Source organism: Oryza brachyantha, chromosome 3 (genome assembly GCF_000231095.2).
Source record: "Oryza brachyantha chromosome 3, ObraRS2, whole genome shotgun sequence".
Taxonomy (NCBI): Eukaryota; Viridiplantae; Streptophyta; class Magnoliopsida; order Poales; family Poaceae; genus Oryza; species Oryza brachyantha.
Window position 1 is genome coordinate 4,122,772 of NC_023165.2, and position 22,759 is coordinate 4,145,530.

Here is a 22,759-nt window from a genome sequence, read left to right on the forward strand (position 1 = left end):
TCCAATGACGGTCAACTGAAACATTTGGACCACCTATTTTTTGAGTTAATTAAGAACAAGTTTCCGATATCTAGTCTTATATATCCCTATATATATAAGGCTATCCGGTCAGTCAAGCCTCATGCCTAAGTAGAGAGAGAGAGAGAGGGAGGAGTATGAAGCCCACAATAGCCATTGCGCTTGTGCTAGCACTAGCCGTAGTGCAGCATGCTTCCCTCGCCGCCGGCGCCGGCGCCGGCCCCAGGGTCATCATCGTCGGCGCCGGCATCTCCGGTATACATACAGCCAGAGCAATTTTAGTATTTTTAAGAAGGTACCGACGGATACCGTATTTTTAAATATAAAATTCAGTAATCCTAGCTACTTTGTATTTCAAGATAAATTTTTAGTGTTTTTAAATTGTAGTAAAAATTACACATACAATTAACACACGTATTATGCAGGGTTAATTAGTTATAGTTATTAATTAGATGTGCGTGTATGCATGCACGCAGGGATCTCGGCGGGGAAGCGGCTGTCGGAGGCCGGGATAACGGACGTGCTCATCCTGGAGGCGACGGACCACGTCGGCGGGAGGATGCGCAAGGAGAACTTCGCCGGCGTCAACGTGGAGGTGGGCGCCAACTGGGTGGAGGGCGTCAATGGCGGAAAGATGAACCCTATCTGGCCCATCGTCAACTCCACGCTCAAGCTCAGGAACTTCCACTCCGACTTCGACTACCTTGCCCAAAACATCTACAAGGAGGAGTACGTACGTGCATCATATCTATATGATTAATAAACTCGATCGACACACCTGCATGTTTATCGATTGTGTCTCCAAATTATGCTCCATGTGTGTGTCTATATATTACTCGGCTTTTCGTGTATGCATGTGCATAGATATATATTACTCCATATTTTTTGTTAAATTATTTCTCGGTTTTTAGGTGTGTTTTTTTAAGAAGATTCTACATGGAAGTTAATTATCTTATTTTGTATAGTATATTTTTAATTATATATTAGTTAATTTTTATTTATACTATTAAATATCTATAAAAATCACATTTTTTATCGATCGTTAGAAAAATAAACACAAGGCTTGTTTAGTTTCCAAAATTTTTTGGATCGGGTGTGTCACGTCAGACGTTTGACTGGATATCGAAAGGTCTTCCGATATAAATGAAAAAATAAATTTTATAGCCAGCCTGAAAACGCGAGACGAATCTGTGAGCCTAATTAATCCACCATTACCACATGTGGGTTACTGTAGTACGCATGGCTAATCATGTACTAATTAGGCTCAAAAGATACATCTCACGATTTCTTCCCTAACTACGCAATTAGTTTTATTTTTATCTATATTTAATACTTTATTTAGGAGTCCAAAGCTTCGAGGTGATGTTTTTAGAAAAAAAATTAAAAACTAGACCGGCCACAATATCATGATGCTGCTGTATACTTTCAGCGGTGGCTTGTACGATGAAGCTGAGGCACAGAAGATAATCGACCGAGCGAATAAAGTCGGAGATAGTGGGGAGAAACTAGCTGCCACTTTGTCCCCCAGCGGCCGGGACGACCTGTCAATCCTTGCCATGCAACGGCTCAACAATCAGTACGTTCTCTCTGCAGCTTAATTAATTATTTCTCACTTAATCTGCTCTTGATGCTCAGGTTAATTCTAAATAAATCGAGGAAAATCTACCAGTTCTCAAGGTAGGAAAAAGTATAACTTTCAACTGGGGACAAAAGAAAGAAAGATCAAAACCACGTATTTGGTTATACCATAACGGTAAGGTAAATAGGTCTGTTGTGCTACAACAGTATATGCAATGTATTGAAAGAACTACTTAACCCTAACAGACTAATTGTAGTTGTTATGGAATAATTAGAACTTCCAGAAAAGTGTGAAACCCTTAAGCATGAAAAAACGGAAACAAATTTGAGATGTGCTTCTATGCTTCACGTGTAAAAAAGGAGATACGCCGAGTACTGGCTGCTCTCAATGACCCAGTCACCAAATTCAACATTTGATCACGAACTAATTGTACAGAAGGATGAAAATAATCACAAAACTCCTGGTCAAACAAAAAAATCACAGAACAGTCAGCATGCTATTCATCCAGGTAACTAATCAAGATCCACATATTTTTATATACAATACTTACTCACTAATCAACATGCTAGTCCGGCGCTGGGCACATCACTTTATCAAAAATGCTAGTGATCTGGAGCTGCTCGCCGGAATAAGGATGGATGGAGCGGCGCTCCGATCCGGTGCTGCGTGCGTACGAGGAAGTTGATGGCGTCGGTGTTGCATGCGTGCGTGAGAAGCATTCTGGGCTGGGATGGGCCGAGGACTAATATTTTTAAGGACGAAACTGTCCCTCTATAATGAAGTTTACAGTACTAATCATCTTTCAATTTCAACTGTTAATACGCTTTAATTTTCGTGCAGGTTTATACACGTGAAGCATAGAAGCACATCTGAAAAAAAAATCTAATAAAATGCATCACCATGTTACTATGCTTCTATGCTAATCATGGCACTTGGCGCATGGACAAGCCACTTACAAACCCACTATAAATTTTATTTGAACACCTTTTCACATTGTTATTGTTGATAGTGTCTAGCCAATGAGCTCCGGCGCCTCATTTCATAAATAAGAAACACACCAAACCAAAGATAACAAATATTGGTTATAAACATTGTGGGTATATCTGACTATATATTATATTACAAAGATAGCTCGGAAGAAGGCACCACATTCGTTCAGGGGACTAAAAATATTCATAATAAATCTATTCCACATGTTGTATAATATAAAAATTTCTAGCATTATATAGATTTCAGAAAATAAATAGCCATGTGTTTTCGTGGGCGAAGTGTTACATCTTAGGCTCTTTTTAAAAGAGTTTTTTTCTCATTCTTGAGAAGGTACCAAGAGATACTATTATTTTCTATATAAAATTTTACATAAAAAATAGCGGTACCTTTTGGTATCTCCTTAAGGATGGAAAAATTGCTCCTTTAAAAATGAGGCCCATGCTTTAGATCTCTAATGTACTATAAATTGGGTAGCCTAATAGGCGAACACCTGGGCACCTGTTAACCTGCACGAACAGTTCTATTACCTACAAAGTTTACATATATATAAATTTTTTACACTTTGTTTGTATGTATAAATTAAGTTTATCTTTATACACAGAAAGTTTAGTGAAAATTTATACACAGTGACAAAATTAACATCTAAATTATCTATTAAAAATATCTAGATTGAAAATATCATCTTAGAAAGATGTATATATAAAGACTAGACACTACAAATAATATATATAAATTTTCTATATATAAAGTCTGTATGTAGAAAGTTTGTATATAGGAAGTTGTGTTCACGCGGGTGTTTGCTCGTTAGCATTTTCGCTATAAACTAGCCTAGCAAATACATGAAAATTAACAAGGTCATGGTGTGCTGATCAATGACCACAATCACTGATCTGTCTTGCGTTGTTGATTGCGTGCAAATGCAATGGCCAGCCAGCCCAGCGGACCCTCATCGCCGGTGGACATGGTGGTAGACTACTTCTTGTACGACTACGAATTCGCCGAACCACCACGCGTGACCAGCCTACAGAACGCCGTTCCCGCCAAGACCTTTAGCGACTTTGGGGGCGACGTCTACTTCGTCGCCGACCAACGGGGCTATGAATCCGTCGTCCACTACCTCGCCGGCCAATACCTCAACACCAGCAAGTCCGGCGACATCGCCGACGCCCGGCTGCAGCTCAACAAGGTCACCTTTTGTATATCCCATCTGCATTCCCTACCACACACTTTCATGCCATCATACAATAACCAATTTTACGATATAACGAGCTTTTTTACTATCCTTAAAAAATTAACTTAAGCTACTATATTTTTTATATAGAAGGTGTAGTACCCTGAGGTATATTATACTTTAAGTTACAAAAAAATTGTACTAAATTTTTTGATACCTCGAGATACTTTCTAAGGATGATAAAAAAACCCTACTTGAAAAGGTACCGATAGGTACTAAAATTTAATGTAAAATTTGGTACCTTCTAATACCTAAGGTACCAAGAGGTACTAAATTTTACACTAAAATTTTTGAGCAATTTTACGGTCCTTAAGTAGGTACTGAGAGATACCAAAAATTTAGTTTAAAATTCTCAAGGACCGTAAAATTCCTCGAAATTTTCATACATCTAGATATCTACTCAAGAATCGTAAAAATACTCCTATACAAGAGTTCATCGTCATCATCCATTGTAACCATGTGGCTATCCGTGAGAAACATGTAAACTAATCATGCCATGGGTAGTATGATTAATAGGTGGTGCGAGAGATCTCCTACTCCTCAAGTGGCGTCATCGTCAAGACGGAGGATGGCTCGGTCTACCAGGCAGACTATGTCATGGTTTCTGCCAGCTTGGGAGTTCTGCAGAGCGATCTCATACAATTCAAGCCGCAGTTGCCCGTCGGTTCTAAGTTTTCTATCCTGTTCTGTTCTTTGAGTTCAATGTAACCATATCATACATGTGTTTAATACCTTGGGAATTTGTAGTAGTTGCAGTTTTATTGTGAATAGCAAGATGTGAATATTAGTTACAATTTCTCTGCATCTCATTTAGAAATGGAAGATTCTTGCAATCTACGAGTTCGACATGGCTGTTTACACCAAGATATTTGTCAAGTTCCCCAAGAAGTTCTGGCCTGAAGGACAAGGGAGGGAATTCTTCTTGTATGCGAGCACCAAGAGAGGTTACTATGCAATATGGCAGGTACACTCAATGCAAAAACAAAAGAGTCAAAGCCTAAAGAATCGAGAGGCCGACTTCAGTGCATATTACTTGCAGTATAATTTAATCTAAATCGCTGATCTAATTTTGTTGGACAGTTGTCATTAAATTATACTATCAACAATTTTAGGTGTAGTAGAATTCTAAGAGTGCAATATCATCTTTTTTACTGTGATAATAAGTGGGCTTGCTGGGCTTTTTTTTATCCGTGCATAATGTGATAAAAAAATAATAAATCAAATCTAATATTAATCAAAGTATGAAAATACCTTTTTAAATCAATAGACGAGATTAGTTCTACTGACAGTATTATACTACAAGTAATATGCACCGAAGCGTTGCCCAAAGATCAAGCATTAGTGCAGTAGTGCTACTACTGTAAACATGTTAAAAGAGAGTGTCAAACTGCGCATGAATTGAAATACAGTAACGGAATTCGATCCTTTGCAAATTGCAATGATCTTAATTTTGTGATTATTCAGGAATTCGAGAAGCAATACCCTGATCTTAATTTTGTGATTATTCAGGAATTCGAGAAGCAATACCCAGATGCTAACGTTCTTCTTGTGACGGTCACCGACGAGGAGTCGAGGAGGATCGAACAACAGTCAGACAACCAGACCAAGGCAGAGATCATGGAGGTGCTGAGGAACATGTTCCCTGGCAAGGACGTACCTGAAGTAACTGACATCCTTGTACCAAGATGGTGGTCAAATAGGTTCTACAAGGGCACCTTCTCCAACTGGCCCATTGGCGTCAACCGCTATGAATTTGACCAGCTCAGGGTACTGTGCTAATCACATTGTTATGTTACATTATCGTATTTTCACTTCTGTTTATGTTTATAAGATAAAATTTAAATTTTTAACTTTAAATTGAAGTTTATTTTTGGTTTTTTTCCTTTGTAGTTTATTTTCAGTATATAAAAGTTTTGTTCATAAATTATTTTACGTTTACAAATATACCGTTTGGATTTTTTTACCAAACAATGACCCCTTTAATTACAAATGTGATTATGTGATTTATGGTTATAACAAATGCAGTTACATTTGGGCTTTGGTTGTTTTTCTGTTTCTATGTACGTACGTTAGGCACCGGTTGGGAGGGTTTACTTCACCGGTGAGCACACTAGCGAGTTCTACAATGGCTATGTCCATGGAGGCTACCTTGCAGGTATATATCTAAGCCTAATCAAGAGCCTGAGAAGATTCCTACTGCTAAAATTCTGTGCTTATGTGTTGCGTATTTGCTTTTCTTCGTCAGGTATCGACTCTGCAGACATTCTGATCAACTGTGCGCGGAAGAAGGTGTGCAAATACCATGTTAAGGGAAAATACGACTAGTTTCTAAAGGTAAACTAAGTAGGAGTATTAAGAAAAAAAAACTAGCTTCGCTGCTTTGATCGTGTAAATTTGCAATACCGTATTACACGTCCTTAATTATATCTTCAATCACCTAATCCAGCATGCTGATTTTATTTCTAGGTGCTGGTATTTTTAATGAAGGAATGAGTGTGTGTGTGTGTGTGATGCCACAGTTTGTTCATCGAGAGTAATATGGCAATTTGTGTGAAATGTCGTGTAGCACTGCAGGACATGCCTCCTACTGCCTATTTTCAGCAATTAAGCAGGTCTGTGTGGAATGTCTAGTTCATCAATTAAGCCAAGGCATGCAATTTGTGTGGATTCCTGCGATGTTCTTCCGAATTGAATAAAAATAATTTGTGGATTGGAATTTTGTAATTTCTCATGGCTATCGTCCAAGATAAACCTGTTCATTCATGCTTGGGGTTCTGTTAGGTAGATCTGTAACCTGCAATTAATTAAGCAGGCTTTGCTGCCTGATCGAACTTCCGTCTTCCTTGCTTCAAATTACTGATAAAATTGTTATACTTGAACGTAATTTTCAAAGGGAACGTGTGAGGAGAGACACGGATAGGGGTGGGAATGAGTCAAGGCTCGTAGCTTCTTCCACAACCCTATTTAATTCTTAATAAATTTTAGCTCAAAACTCTATACAATTTTATTTTCAACCTATTTTGAATCTGACTCTTAAATTTTAGACGTAAAATGATTAGACCTGTTATCGCCCCCTAGACACGAACGAACTGCTCGAGATCTCGCGAAACGTCTGAGCAAAAAAACCAACTCGGCTCCTTTATTCTGATAGTCTGATTGCTCTTCCTCATCGTCCCCCGCTGGCGCCAGGAGGGAGACAGCTTAGGCTTGAGTCTCACATCTAGCTCAAAAAAATACATTACGACGTAATGTGTTAAGTTTTAATTAAAATTTATATAAAAAATTTATACTTTATCATTATCATTGTGCTCTAGGTTTGAGAAATTTATAGTTCTGCCCCTGGTCAGACTCGTTCCACCGTCGAGCAAGTCCCCCCATTACCTTTTGTTTTGTTTTTCTTTTGTACTTATGTGGAAATTACAAGACCTTTATGTAACTCAACTAAACCCAAAGAATTGTCATGTAGCATTGGCTGTTAACCCAGTCTTTCTAATAAATAATTGGAGGCAGTAGCCTCTTTGGTCTTAAAGAAAAGAAAACACATGCATGATTTTCATTTGCCGATCTAATCTCTACCGTTATAAAAATTTATAATGTTTCCGTCCACTTTTCTCAATGGTAAAGATCAGTGTCCGCCTAGGAGATCACATGGGCTGACATCAACGGTCTGGTTCTCACAACCTACCTAGGCCCATGTCAAAAACTTGGCCTTTTATTACTACTAGCAAATATGCACGTGGGCAAATTTTATTTTCCAAATCTAATGTTTTGGTAAGTCTCTAAATAATATGGCAAAGAAAATTGTACTCAATCTTTAATAGTTTGGTATATTTTAGTTGGCAAAACTAAAATTAGGCTCATGATTTTATTTTCAATCGAAAATTAAAAGTCTCGTCCACGTCGATCCATATTCAACCCCTAGCGCCTGCTCGCTCGCCGCCTCGCCCCGTCCTCCCTACGACGCGCACCGTCTCTCCACGCCGTGTGCCACGCACGGCACGGCGGTGGCGCACGTAGGAGGCGAAGTCGGTGTGTGCGAGTTCCGTGCATGCGTGGGAGAGAAGTGGGACATATTTTTTTTATGTGAATAGTAAACCAAACTTGGACTTCCAAATATATGCGCAAATGCGAAGATATAGCAAATGTCTAAATTTAAAAAAGTCATATGGCAAACCATTGGAGGTTTTTTTTTCAATTGACTAAAAAAACAAGGATGGGGAGTAGGGATAGCAAACTCTTGAAGATGCTTTTAAAGATACGTTTAAAGATACTTTATAATTTTACATATTTACGTAAAATTTTAAATAATATAATTATTAAACTTAGATAAAAAGTTGATTGTAAGAATGATTCATAGTTATTTCCATGAAAGTGGATATCCTTAGAGATTTGCTTCGGTCCAATAAAAAGTACCTCGAGGTACGAAATCATTTCTTATTATTGGATCTAGCTGAGTAGAATGTGTGCCTATAGATCCAACGATCAGAAACAATTTAATACTACAGGTACCGGTACCTTGAAATACTTTTTGTTACTTTTTGTTGAACGGTAAAATTGCTAGTATTCTTAATATACGGTGAACAATCGATATCGATGCAGCTTTTGGACGCCGGCGGCGCGCTGGCTCGTGGGCCTGTGGCTCGTCAGTCGTACGCTTATATGTGGCCATTTAATTTGTGGAATACACACACACACGAGGATTAGTGGATACGATGTTAATTCGTACAATCGTACGTAAACTCGCAAACTAAATCCAGGACGCTGTTCCTTTCACCGGTACAACGTTGTACTAATCGCATCACATGCAGTCCGGAAATAGTCACATGCGTTCGGCGCGTTCATGTGTATTATTAATTCCACGTAGTACGTACTCTTTGCAACCTGACAATAATACCAACTTTTGTTTGATTCAATGTATAGTAGATTCATGTACGTCCAGCTTGTATATGTCGCTGAAAGAATCTGGTTCAATTTGATAGCACCATATATATATACGTTTAATCCGATTGGTCGATCTTCTTTTTAAAATCCCGTACGTTCAAATTTCTGTTATTAGTTTAACCTGAACAGAGTGCTAAAATGAACGGCATGCATGAACGTACTTCTGGTGTTACTAGAGCAAATGAAATTCTCTCAGTGTGCTATATATATGCAAAAGCTTGTGATCTCTACGGTGCTAATAAATACTTACAGTTTAAGCAATTTTACCATTTTTGAGAAAAATAAAAATATACTATATTTTCTAGCGTAAAATTCGATACTTTTAGATAGTTAATTACCTCTCAATATTTTTTTAGCGGTGGTAAAATTACCCTTACACTTTAATTTAATTTGGTTATTTAATTAGTATGATCGAGTAGTTGAGTGCACAAAACTCGGATGATTTATTATACTATATGCGTTAAAATGGAGATTAGTTAGGGACATATTTTTACCCTTTAAGATAAAACTACATACTCTATATATATCGCGGCCACCCGGCCGGCCGGATGAAGCAAGCTAATGTTGAGCTAGCTAGGCCGGGTCGGTAGCCAAGCCTCAACGTAAGCCTTAGCGTGTGAGGAGCGAGCTAAGTATGAAGCCCACAACGGCCATCTCGCTTGTGCTAGCGCTCACCATAGCACACCATGCATCCTTCGCCGCCGGCGCCGGCGCCGGCCCCAGGGTCATCATCGTCGGCGCCGGCATCTCCGGTATACCGTCAGAACGATTTTACTTTTCTTAAAGAAAGTACCGACGAAAGTCCGATGGATACCATATTTTTAAATATAAAATTCAGTAATACTAGCTACTTTGTATTTCAAGATAAATTTTTAGTATTTTTAAATTATAGTAAAAATTACACATACAATTAACACACGTATTATGCAGGGTTAATTAATTATAGTTATTAATTAGATGTGCATGTATGCATGCACGCAGGGATCTCGGCGGGGAAGCGGCTGTCGGAAGCCGGGATAACGGACGTGCTCATCCTGGAGGCGACGGACCACGTCGGCGGGAGGATGCGCAAGGAGAACTTCACCGGCGTCAACGTGGAGGTCGGCGCCAACTGGGTGGAGGGCGTCAATGGCGAAAAGATGAACCCTATCTGGCCCATCGTCAACTCCACCCTCAGGCTCCGGAACTTCTTTTCTGACTTCGAAACTTACCTCGCCCAAAACGTCTACAAGGAGGAGTACGTACATTCATCCACGCGAACGAGCGAGCGAGTGCATGGATCGATTGTTTATCCGGTGCTGTGTTCGTGATTTTTATTTGAATGGTCCAACTTACACAATTTTTAAAGTATCACAAATATAACATATAATATATTATAATAAAAATATAAAACTAATTAAAAGTGTATTTTACATATGTTAATAAATAATAATTTTTTATATATTTACTATATTTACACACACTTAAGATTTTTTTCATGGTCCCGGTATGTCTCCGCCACTGTGTTTATCCATCAATCCTGATCAACTCATCTTTTCACTTATGTTTAAGCCAAAATTTAAATTTTCAAACTTAAATGTGCAGTTGGTTTTAAGGGTTTTTTTTTTACCATGGTTTATTTTTTCAGTCTTGGTTTTAGAATGCTAATACATATATAAAGGTTTTTCACAAGTTATTTTTCGTTTACAAATATTTCGTTTGATTTTTTTTTACTTTAAACAACAAACAATCGCCAATGTGTCTCCAAATTATCTATGCTCACGTACTTAGTTATACATGTTCGTATACTTTTCAGTGGTGGTGTTCATGACGAAGCTGAGGTGCAGAAGACAATCGACCGAGCGCATGAAGTCGGAGAGAGCGGGGAGAAACTGTCCGCCACTTTGCCCACGAGTGGCCGGGACGACATGTCAATCCTTGCCATGCAACGGCTCAACGATCAGTACGTCCTATGCTTATTAGAAAAAAAATGGCGACTAAACTTATTTAAAAGAATTAGACAAATGTCCATTCAAGTTTGAGTTTTCTACTTGAAAACTACATTAATTATTTTGTTATGGTTTGATTTTATTGCTATTGGAATTTTAAGTATGCATGAATTATAATTTTATATATTCGATGAAAATTTTAAATAAGATAAATGGTCAAATATAGATCCAAAAATCAACGCCGTTAAAATAAAAAACAAAGAGAGTAAATAGTAAACTTTGTACATCCTTTCAATTTTACTACGTACTTTTCAAGTAGGAAGTTCAAATTTCTAGATGGGTATAACAAGACTTTGTACATGAAATGTGTTTTCTAAAACAGATAAGATTGAGTTAAAAATATATGCAAAATATATTTAACAATGAGGAAGAGTTAAATGCCAATTTGGATTTAAAACCCTCTACTCGGAAAGTTTGTACATAGAAATTTCTACTCGGTAACTTTATTCATGAGTATAACTTGGTTTTACCTTACCGTTTTCGAGGTAAAAACAGCTTCTCATTGTTTCAACCAGAACTGAGCAAAAGCTAAACCATCTAAAACTCAAAGTTTCACAAAAGCCGATCAAAATATTTAAATCCTGGGTATAGAATATATTTTGTACATAATTACATTTTCTTAAATACATAAAAATTAAGTGAAAGATGTCATGTAAAATAGATAAAAATAAATCAAGAAGAGATAAAAAAAAATGAAAGCACAAATGACGTCCACGGCCCCAGTGGCCTAGTATACATGTGCGTATGGGCCCTATGGTTCTCATATGCAAAGTTGCACACCTGCATCTCACGTGTGGCCCAAGTGCAAGCATGATGCAAACATCAGCGGTATATAATCGGACTCTCTCCTGTAAACAGATTTGCAGAGTTTTTTATCGTCCTTAAAAAACCACTTCTAGGTATCACATTTTTAGTATAAAAAGTGTGGTATATTGAGGTACCAAAAATTTGTACTAAAATTATTGATATCTTGAGATACTTTTCAAGGATGGTAAGAAAACCCCCAACAAAAAGTATCTCGATGTATCAAATCATTTCTCACCATTAGATCTAGCTGAGTAGGATGTACGCTGTTAGATCCAACGATCCGAAACAATTTGGTACTGTGAGGTAATGGTACCTCGATATACTTTTTGTTGGACTGTAAAATTGCTCAACTGTAAATATACACAGCTACTTTTTAACATATGTTTGACCTTTTATTTATTTATTTTTTTCTAAATAAATATGTAAAGTTATATATATGCATAAAAGTATATTTAACGATAAATGAAATAATACAAAAATAATTAATAATTATCTTTTTTATAATAAAACGAATAGTCAAACATGTATAAAAAGTCAACGGAGTTAAATATTTAGAGACGGATGAATGATTTAGGATGAGTTTGATCCAATAAAAGTGTGTAGCAACTTTATATCACGTAAAACGAGATAAGTTATTATTTACACGGGAAAATTTGAGTTTATTTTGTTGGTGACTGCGTGCAAATGCAATGGCCAGTCTGCCCAACGGCCCCTCGTCGCCGGTGGACATGGTGATAGACTACTTCATATACGACTACGCGTTCGCGGAGCCACCGCGCGTGACCAGCCTACAGAACGGCGTTCCCCAGAGGACCTCGACCGACTTCGGCGACGACTCCTTCTTCGTCGCAGACCAACGGGGCTACGAGTCCGTCGTCCACTACCTCGCCGGCCAATACCTCGACACCGACGACTCCGGCAACGTCGCCGACGCCCGGCTGCAGCTCAACAAGGTCACTTCTGCAACGTACTTTCATGTTCTTCTCAATCAGAAGAAAAAAAAACCCAAAATGCTCCATTCCAGTTTGGTTACTAAGCATGTGATGGGTGGTTTTGTAGGCGGTGAACGAGATCACCTACTCCTCGAGCGGCGTCACTGTCGAGACAGAGGATGGCTCGGTGTACCAGGCAGACTATGTCATGGTTTCTGCTAGCTTGGGGGTCTTGCAGAGCGATCTCATACAGTTCAAGCCACAGCTGCCTGTCAGTTTCAACATTTATTGCCCTGCTTCCTAGGTCCAAGCAGGGTGGAATCAATAAGTTTCTTAAACCTGAAACTCAAAATGACAGAGAATAAATTATTTAGATAAATTTGAGCTAAAATTTAATATATTTTTAATATAATTTTTAGCTAGGCATGGGACTTAAGCTCAAGCCACCCCACACCTAGTTCCGCCCTTGGTCCAAGCATATGTCATACGTGTGTTTAATTACCTTGGAATGACTAGTATTCCGAATATCAGGATGTGCATATTAGCTACATTTTCTCTATGTTTTATCAGAATTGGAAGATTCTTGCAAGTGTATGTTAGTTACATATTCTCTATATTTTTATTAGAAATGGAAGATTCTTGCCATCTACGAATTCGACATGGCTGTTTACACCAAGATATTCCTCAAGTTCCCCGAGAGATTTTGGCCCGTAGGGAAAGGGAGGGAGTTCTTCCTCTACGCGAGCACAAGAAGAGGTTACTACGGAATGTGGCAGGTACAAAATTCAGCGATACACAATAGCTGAACGTCTCAAAACGTACATGAATTGGTACAGTATTAATCAGTACCACTGTACCATTTTAAAAGAATGCCAAACCAAACATGAATTGAAGTCCAGCAACATAACTCTAACTCAAACCTTTGCGATTGTCATAATTTTGTGCTTAATTATTCAGGAGTTTGAGGTGCAATACCCAGATGCTAATGTTCTTCTTGTCACGGTCACCGACGAGGAGTCGAGACGGATCGAGCAGCAGTCAGACAACCAAACCAAGGCAGAGATCATGGAGGTGCTAAGGAGCATGTTCCCCGACGAGGACGTCCCTGACGCGACGGACATCCTTGTCCCAAGATGGTGGTCAAACAGGTTCTTCAGGGGCTCCTTCTCCAACTGGCCCATCGGCGTCAACCGCTACGAATATGACCAGCTCAGGGTAACTTAACTCCAACGAAATGCTAATCACATCGATCATGGTGTTCATTGCAAATGGGATTTTGTAGCAACTGCAGTTAAATTTGATCTTTGGTTGCTGTGTTTTCTGTTTATGTGTACATACATCAGGCACCGGTTGGGAGGGTTTACTTCACCGGTGAGCATACAAGCGAGTTCTACAATGGCTATGTCCATGGAGGTTATCTTTCAGGTGCTCATATATCTATGCCTATACTGAAGAGTTTGACAATATTTCTGATGCTAAGGTTTTGTGCTCATGTGTTGCATTATTTGCTTTACTGCGTCAGGTATTGACTCTGCAGAAATTCTGATCAACTGCGCGCAGAAGAATATGTGCAAGTTTCACGTTCAGGGCAAGTAAGACTAGTTGGTAAATGTAAGTATTAACTAGAACTACCTTCGCTGCTTCGATCTTGTAAATGTGTAATTCATCCTTATATCTTCAGTCACCTGATCCTGCATGCTTTTATTTAATTTCTAGGTGCAGTTATATCTGAATGAAGGGGTGCAAATTTGAGTTGGCTAAGTAGTAAGGAGTCTGTGTGGAATGCCGTAGTGGTTTTGCAGCGTTGATGCCTCCTACATGTTTAATTGTTAGGTGCTTCAGCAATGATGCTGATTTATCCCTGTGATGTTCTTCCGAGTTGAATAAAGGATTTTAGGCACCATGTTCATTCATGCTTGAGACTCTTTTAGGTAGATTTGTACTCACTCGTAAGCAGCTTTTTGCTTTTCTAGAGTACCTCATGCATGGCCGTGCACAAAATAAGATAATCGCGTTAATCATTTATATTTGAAGCGGAATTAATAGCTTCAGAGTTCAGAAATAAACACGTGCTGCCCTGAAGATGAACCAAAAACATCAGAGCTGAGAAACATTTCGCAGCATGCAGTAACGTGCGATCCGACTTATAAGCGGCACGGAATCGGACACCGATTCCGACCACGACCTGCGCTGCGCCGGGCATAAAAACCAGAGAGATCGAGCTCTTGGCGTTTGTCGCATCAGCTCCCGGCCTCGTTCTGCGCGAGCTCCCCGGCTTGATCGATCGCACGTCGTCGCGCGGCAAGTAGCTCCTCGGAAGGAAGCGAGGTGGTAATACCGACGATGTGCTGCGACGACGGGAACGAGGAGGCCTACTGCTCGGACTGCCGCGCCACGACGGTGGTGGTGTTGGACCACGCCACCGGCGACACCATCTGCACCTCGTGCGGGCTCGTTCTGGAGGCGAGGTACGTCGACGAGACCTCCGAGTGGCGCACGTTCTCCGGCGACAACGGCGGCGAGGATCGTGACCGCAGCCGCGTCGGCGCCTCCGACCCGTTCCTCGCGCACGCGCTCGGCACCGTCGTCGCCCCCGCCAAGCAGCAAGCGAATGCCGCCGGCGCCGCCGCTGGCACGTCCCTGTGGCATGCCGCACGCGTCGACTCGGAGGCGAGGTCGGGACAAGACAATGCGCTGCTCGCCGGGTTCCGCGCCATCTCGGACATGGCGGATCGCCTCGGGCTCGTGAGCACCATCAGAGACCGTGCCAACGAGCTACTCAAGATGCTGGAGGGGGCCAAGCTCTGCAAAAGGGGCCAGCACCGCGACACCACGTACGCCGCCTGCCTCAACATCGCCTGCCGCAACGAGGGGAAGCCACGGACGCTCAAGGAGCTGACCTCGGTGATGCGCGCCGGCTATGACAAGAAGGAGATCGGGAGGATGTCCAAGATCATCAGGACGTACCTCGGGGAGGAGGCCGGGCAGGCGATGGAAGTCGGTGTGGTGTGCGCCGCCGACTACATGGCCCGCTTCGGCTCGCGGCTCGGGATCGCCGCGGCGGAGTTGCGCGCGGCGCAGAGGGCGGCGCAGGTGCTGGACGAGAAGCTGGACGTGCGGCGCAACCCGGAGTCCATCGCTGCCGCCATCATCTACATGGTAGCGCAGCGCGCCGGCGCCAAGACGTCCGCGCGCGACGTGTCGACGGTCACCGGCGTCGCCGAGGCAACCATCAAGGAGGCGACCAAGGAGCTGAACGAGCATGCTGAGCTTCTCTTCACCTAAAGTGCTCTTGGATTCGATAGTTTCCTTGGTTTTAGCATGAGTGGATGAGTGCAAGTGCTAGCTGTAACGTTCATTTTGGTTAATTCTTGGCACGTACCTAGATGGTGGATCTATTCCATGAGGACCATGACCAGTTGAATTATGTATAAAACTATTTTATGTAAGCATCAGATCAGATCATGAAGTTAACCTTGAAGTAGGGGTAGTGACGACTGACGAGCAATTGATCCGAATTCCTATCGGCTCGTGGGAAACAAATTAAACTTTTGAGTAAAAGTTTTCATTGAATGCTATCTAAATAGTTAATAAAATAAAAAAATAGTAATACGAGATATATTACTATATAAATGTAAAAGCTTAAATATAACTTAAACAAATTATAATTAAAATAATAATATATTTAAGACTATTATAAAAATAAATAATGATTTTGCTCGAAATTTGGTCCGTCCGTCCGTCCGAGTGGGCCACCGTGTCGCGAGGAGGCGCGCGCCATGCACGCCTCCGCCAGTGCGCGTTGTATTTGCTTCCTCGCCAGGTCTCGGCGTCGCCCACGCGCCTGCCCATAATTAATTAAGCAAAAGTACGAAACAGTTTCTTGGGTGTATATACCTCGTTACTATGTCATCTAAATAGTCATTAAAAATTATAAAAAAATTTAACAAGATAGTTTAGTATGAGTTATATCACTCTACCAACATGCAAGTTTAAATTTAAATTTACATGTAACAAAAATAACAAAACAATTATGAATATGTGTATACTTAGTTTCAGTTTTGTTTGTTTTTTTTCTACAACTTATAAAAGTTAAATTTAAACTTGCATGTTTGTGAAGTGATATAAATCATATTAATCTATCTTATCATTTTTTTTATATTTTTTGATAACTATTTAGATGACATGCAAGCACACGGATGTACCTACACTCTGTTTGCCTATGCACCTAAGCAGAGTTACATAATTTTGACATTACCTCAATATATGGTTTCAACCAACTCCAAGATGTCACCCTTTGTTAAGTTTAATTCTCGAAAAAAAATGGAAAAGATATCATCCTTGCCGACAATATAATCAATTTTATATAATATTGTACATCAAGTGAAATCCTCTGTTTAAGATCTAATTAAATCCGATGTTGCATATATTAATATCAAAGTATATAAAATCATTTAATATCGTAGTTCCATCTCATCGGCTCTAAATTGAAAAGTATCATCTTGATTTTTTTTCGTAATTTATTGACTCTACTTTATTTGTTATGTGATTACAATTTAAATAGATGTTTAGTCATTTTCGAGCGGACATCTTTGCCCCCATATATATTTTAATTATGCGCCCGCCACTAAGGCATGTTCAGTTTTACTCGTATTTACTGCTTTCTCTTTCGTATTATGAAACTTTTTAGTCATACCACGCCACGAAGTTTTAAACATACTTTCATTTCTATCCATATATACTACTTCAGTGTAAGACTCTTTAATTTTAACTAGATTTATTAATTAATTAATATATATGGTTTGGATATATGGCTATATGCATCAGTATCTGCATAAATCTGTGCGACACTACAAAATCTTATAATGCGAAACAGAATAACACCTATGTTTTTCTCAATACGGTACCAATATATATTTTTAATTATCATGATCCCAAGCGTCGGTGCCTCCGACCCGTTCCTCGCGCACGCGTTCGGCACCGTCGTCGGCCCCGCCAAGCAGCAAGCGAATGCCGACGGCGCCGCCGCTGGCACCTTCCTGCGGCCTGCCGCACGCGTCGACTCGGAGGCGGGGTCGGGGCAAGACAATACGCTGCTCGCCGGGTTCCTCGCCATCTCCGACATGGCGGATCGCCTCGCGATCGGGAGCACCATCAGAGACCGTGCCAAGGAGCTATTCAAGAAGCTGGAGGGGGCCAAGCTGTGCAAAAGGGGTCAGCACCGCGACACCACGTACGCCGCCTGCCTCGACATCGCCTGCCGCAACCAGGGCAAGCCACGGACGCTCAAGGAGCTGGCCTCGGTGATCAGCGCCGGCCATGACAAGAAGGAGATCAGGAGGATGTCCAAGATCATCAGGACGTACCTCGGGGAGGAGGCCGGGCAGGCGATGGAAATGGAAGTCGGCGTGGTGTGCGCCGCCGACTACATGGTCCGCTTCAGCTCGCAGCTCGGGATCGCCGCGGCGGAGGTGCGCGCGGTGCAGAGGGCGGCGCAGGTGCTGGACGAGAAGCTGGACGTGCGGCGCAGCCCGGAGTCCCTCACCGCCGCGATCATCTACATGGTAGCGCAGCGCGCCGGCGCCAAGACGTCCGCGCGCGACGTGTCGACGGTCACCGGCGTCGCCGAGGCAACTATCAAGGAGGCGACCAAGGAGCTGAACGAGCATGCAGAGCTGCTCTTCTCCTAAAGTGTTCTAGGATTCGATAGTTTCTTGTTTAGCTGTAACGTTCTTTCTGATTCTTGGCACGTAGATGGTAGATCTATTCCAAGACCAACTGAGTTATGTATAAAACTATTTTTTGTGTAAGCATCAGATCAGATTATGCCTTTTTAGTAGAGTCAGATTTGCTTATTGAGACGTAATACATGAAGTTAATCTTCAGGTTGACAAGTAGTAGTAGTGATGAGTGATAAGCGATGAGCGATGGATCCAAATTACTATAGGCTTATCGGAAACAAATTAAACTCTTGAGTAAAAGTTTTTGTCTTCTATTGCGGTTTATCTAAATAGTTAGTAAGAATAGTAATGCGAGATATACTATTGCATAAATGTAAAAGTAACCAATTATAATAAATACAACAAATATAATTATAACTATGCTTACAATGTTCAAAGTACTTTGCTATTTTTATTATATATCGTAAAAGTGATATTTGAATGCAAATATTTTAACAATAATATACTATCATATTAATTTATTTTTCTAAATATTTTTATTTTTACTACTATTTAGAAAATATGGAACGACGAGGGGACGTTTTCTCAATAGATTAGAATCTACTCTTGGGCAACACCGAACCCTATGTTTGAACAAAAGCCACCACCCCTCCGCCGGCGACGGCTCCCCCGCCGGCGCCGTCCACGACACCCCACCCTTTCCAATGCCCAAGCAAGCTGTCCGCTGCGGCCTGGCCGTCTCCCCGTCCCCGTGTCCGCGATGCAAGCTCCCTTCAGCCAGTAAGTGCAGCGTCCTAGATCTGCTTCCACCCTCCCCGCTCGCTGCGAGCGCCCAGATCTGGAGGGCCAGGAGGCGACCAGGCTCTGGCGACGCAGGGCTTGAAGAGCAGAGAAGCACCGCGTTCCTTTGCCGAGGTAGTCCGCACGGGAGGCCCGTTTCCCCACCCCCAACGAAGAGAGTGTTCCGATTTCAAATCGGCCGAGCTGCCCCCCAAGCAGCAGCACCACCAACCCAGATTGAAGTCAACCATTACTATCCCTGTCCGGAGCAACTACCACCCTAGCAACCTCAACTCTCCCCCACGCCGGAGTACTGCCTACTCGGCCACCCTGCTACAGCGTCACATCGTCGGTCGAGAGCAAGATAGTGGCATGGCGAGGGATCCGCCTTGGATCCCAGTCAGGAAGCGGCATTGGTGGCGCCGGGAGAGGGCTTCAAACTCCCCCCATCTACCGCCTTCAAGCCAACGCCACCGACCGCATTCAACCTTCTCGGCTTCCCACCACGCCTCTTGGGTGAAGACCGCCGGGAGGTGTTTCAAGTGCCTGGGCAGAGGCCACCAAGCGGCGCAGTGTCGAGATCCAACCCGCTGCTTCTCCTGCTACCGGTTCGGTCACCAAGCACGAGCTTGCCGGCAACGCCACTCCCGTGCACCTGCCAACACCGACAAACTCGCCATCTCCTCTACCTCGCGCCCATCACCTGCCGCTCCTCCCCGGCTGTCCCCTGGGCCGGGACAGCTAACCATGGCGCAGCTTGGCGACCCGAACAAACGCCCAGAAGATGATATCTACTACATCCCGTCTTCTTATGCGATTGACGAGGAGCTGAGGGAGTAGGGGAACACTGCTGTGGTGACCTGGGCGATTCGTGCTCCGTCGTCCACAGGTCCCTCGGAGATCGAGAAGGTGATCTTGGAGGAGTTCAAGCTCCGCCGGGGCGAGGTGGCAGTCTCGCTCCACCACCTGGAGGCTTTCCTGATCAAGTTCCAGCATCGCCGTCACTGCGAGGAGGCGGTGAAGAAAGGTTTCGCCAAGCGCTGCGGCATTGAGGTTCACTTCATCAAATGGCGCAGCCTGCAAAACGCCCTCGGTGCCGCTCTAATGTTCAGAGTGCGCCTCTGCCTGTATGGGGTCCCAATGCACACTTGGGCAGCGGACGTGGCCGAACGGCTGATCGGCCGCTCCTGCGTCCTGGAGCAGATCGAGACGGACCTCGTCCATCCCGTCGAGGCTGGGAACACGCGCACGATCAACCTTTGGGTGTGGACGGCAAACCCGAGCACCATCCCCAAGCGGGTGTGGCTAGGTTTCACAAACCACGCCAAGAACCCCTAGTCAGAAGACCTTTTTGTTCAAGACAAGCCGCCAGAACACTGGCAGCGGGGTGTTCGGCACCCTGTCCTCTTTCACCTGGAAGAAATCCATGACTACACGGTGGCTAGAGTGGTGCTGACAGAGGAGACCACTTGCCTGCCAACGTGGCGCAAGCTACCCCCATGGTCCCTAGGAGTGATGGACGGTGAACCAACGCCGGCGCGGGCCTTTGAGACTTTCCCGCATCATCTGTCGTCGCCCAATCTGTCGGTCCATGCACGCTTGGGCCAGGATGGCATACGAGGTGACCGGGATGGCAGGAGTGGTCGTGATCGCGACCACCGCGACGACGGTCGCGACGGCGGCCATGAAGATGCAGCAACTTACAAAGGAAGACGAGGTCGCGGTGGGCAACGAGGGGATCGCCCGCGTCGGCACCGGACCTATGAACACGACCACCCAGACTTTAGTGGCTCGGGATGGTGGAAGCAGGATCACCATGATGATGACGGCGACGACCGTCAAGGCGGCCAGGGCCGGGACCTGGCTCGAGGCTTCTTCAATGGCAACACCCGGTCTCGGAGGGATCACACACGATCTCCGCGGCGTGCAACAAGTAGTACAATGATCGCAGCGGAGGGAGACGCACCCACGGTGCTGGGCCGACAGAGGCACAGCATGGCGGCGGCGAGCTCTCTGGAGCTGCTGGACCAAACAGCCAGCACGCGCCTGACCCGGCGCAACAGAAAGAAATGGCTGCCATGGTAAACAAATTCCATTTTCTCCTAACCTTGAACTCTTCTCTTGTGAAGGGAAAAGAAGCAAGCAGCTGCTGCCAGGAGCTCACCGTCCTGGACAAAAGCCAGGAACCTGTGCAAACAGGGAATGAAGTCTGGTCCCCAAAGGCCATAATCCCGGCGAAGCGAGTCTTTGAGCACATTTTGCAGGACTTAGCCTTGGTGCATGGAGATTTGGAGCCAATGACGATAGTACTCGACGGTGTGGCCGTGCCGATGCTGCAGGACACCGGGGCGGGCGACATTGGCCACATGGATCACACGACGGTCGATGATGATGAAGAAGCCGCCTCCAACGCTGAGCTACCGCCACTGGACACGGTGGTGGTCGACATGACGACTGTCATCGATCAAGCGACAAGGGATGTCGACACTTTGCCGCCCAAGCCGAACGATTCCACGCCACCCAAGCTGATCATGCAGGTCAATGAGCTCTTCGTGCCGCCGCCAAAGCCAATCATATCCACGCCGCCGGCTACAGCAGGTGTTGTTGTTGGTCGACGTGCCAAGCCACGGCTACTGCCAAGCTCCACCAACACTCGCCGTAGTGCCCGCCTCGCGAGGCAACCGGCACTGACGGCAATGGAGCGCTGCCAGCGCGTCCTGCTAAGGCGCATGGGCCTAATGCAGAAGGAAGATGATGCTGCCGCCGTACAGGAAGTCCTGGCCCAATACGTCGCTATGTTTGATGGCCCCCTGCCGCCGGACGTTATCGCAACGCTCACGACGGTCTTCGGCATCGACAACGAAGACAACAACAACCCCACAAACGCCATCGTTCGAGTCATGGGTGAAGGGATCACAGATGCGGTCGAGGAGGTGGAGGAGGCTCTTGCCTGATACCCACCGAGGAAGAAAGTGGGAGATCGACAACTCCATGTATCGTCACACTCTTCAGTTATCGTTCAGCTTTTGTGGCTTGGTCTTCGGCGGCCTGCGTGCAGCGAAGCCAGCGTTGAAAAACTACTGCACTATGCTTCTTATTTTCGTCACATCATGTTTTGCCGATGTCGGCCTAGGGACACAAGAACGTCTTGTTTGCCTCCTGCTTGAATCGTTGAGGCCGGCCTGGGTTCAAGTGAACCCCTCTACTCTTCACTTCGCAAGACTCCGCGTGCGCCCGCACAGAGCAGTGATAGCGAGGCCATGTCTAAATGTGGGGGAGAACCAACCGACCACTGCCCCGGCCAGAAACACAGGCCAACCATTTTGGCGGCCATTAGCCCAAGGGCTAACCCAGTGACCTAGTGCTGTAGTTCATAATGATGCAAAACCTTGAGTTAATAAACTGGAATGTGCGAGGGCTGAACTTGGCGGCAAGATGTAACGTGGTGCACGAGCTAATGCGGGAAATGAAATGCAATCTAGCATGCTTCCAAGAAACAAAACTCCAAAATATAGACGGCCATCTAGCCCGATTCTTGGGCGGCTAATGCCTAGACAGCTTCGCCTTCAAGCCAGCACGAGGAACAAAAGGCGGAATCCTCCTGCTTTGGGCGAGTGCAACAGTTCACATCCAACACATGCGAATACGATGCTTCTCCATATCAGCAAAAGCAACGATCATCCAGTCAAAATCTACGTTCACGCTCACATGCGTCTATGGCCCCACAAGGCACCACCTAAAAGATGCTTTCCTCAGACACATTAGAAGACTGAAGCCAAGCCCAGGAGAGGGCTGGCTGCTCCTCGGTGACC

The 22,759-nt window shown here is 43.8% G+C and overlaps 4 protein-coding genes across 4 annotated transcripts; all 4 read left to right on the top strand.

Moving 5' to 3' along the window:
• Positions 1–155: 155 nt before the first annotated feature.
• Positions 156–6,519, top strand: LOC102722471 (polyamine oxidase 1-like). Its single transcript, XM_006649483.1, has 10 exons — positions 156–273; positions 495–747; positions 1,448–1,594; positions 3,518–3,773; positions 4,335–4,478; positions 4,633–4,782; positions 5,328–5,585; positions 5,892–5,973; positions 6,064–6,152; positions 6,285–6,519. The coding sequence occupies exons 1-9, from the start codon at positions 156–158 to the stop codon at positions 6,141–6,143; spliced, it is 1,488 nt and encodes a 495-aa protein (XP_006649546.1). The 3' UTR covers positions 6,144–6,152; positions 6,285–6,519.
• Positions 6,520–9,393: 2,874 nt separating this feature from the next.
• On the top strand, positions 9,394–14,379 carry LOC102722749 (polyamine oxidase 6-like). Its single transcript, XM_006649484.3, has 10 exons — positions 9,394–9,511; positions 9,741–9,996; positions 10,555–10,701; positions 12,252–12,507; positions 12,614–12,757; positions 13,113–13,262; positions 13,444–13,701; positions 13,830–13,911; positions 14,009–14,097; positions 14,203–14,379. Exons 1-9 carry the CDS (start codon positions 9,394–9,396, stop codon positions 14,080–14,082), a joined length of 1,485 nt encoding a protein of 494 aa, XP_006649547.1. The 3' UTR covers positions 14,083–14,097; positions 14,203–14,379.
• A 450-nt stretch (positions 14,380–14,829) lies between these two features.
• Positions 14,830–15,936, top strand: LOC102723029 (transcription initiation factor IIB-2-like). The gene has a single exon (XM_006649485.2). The coding sequence runs from the start codon at positions 14,830–14,832 to the stop codon at positions 15,769–15,771; it is 942 nt and encodes a 313-aa protein (XP_006649548.1). The 3' UTR covers positions 15,772–15,936.
• Positions 15,937–17,414: 1,478 nt separating this feature from the next.
• On the top strand, positions 17,415–18,294 carry LOC102713455 (transcription initiation factor IIB-2-like). The gene has a single exon (XM_006651063.2). The coding sequence runs from the start codon at positions 17,415–17,417 to the stop codon at positions 18,174–18,176; it is 762 nt and encodes a 253-aa protein (XP_006651126.1). The 3' UTR covers positions 18,177–18,294.
• Positions 18,295–22,759: the final 4,465 nt, after the last annotated feature.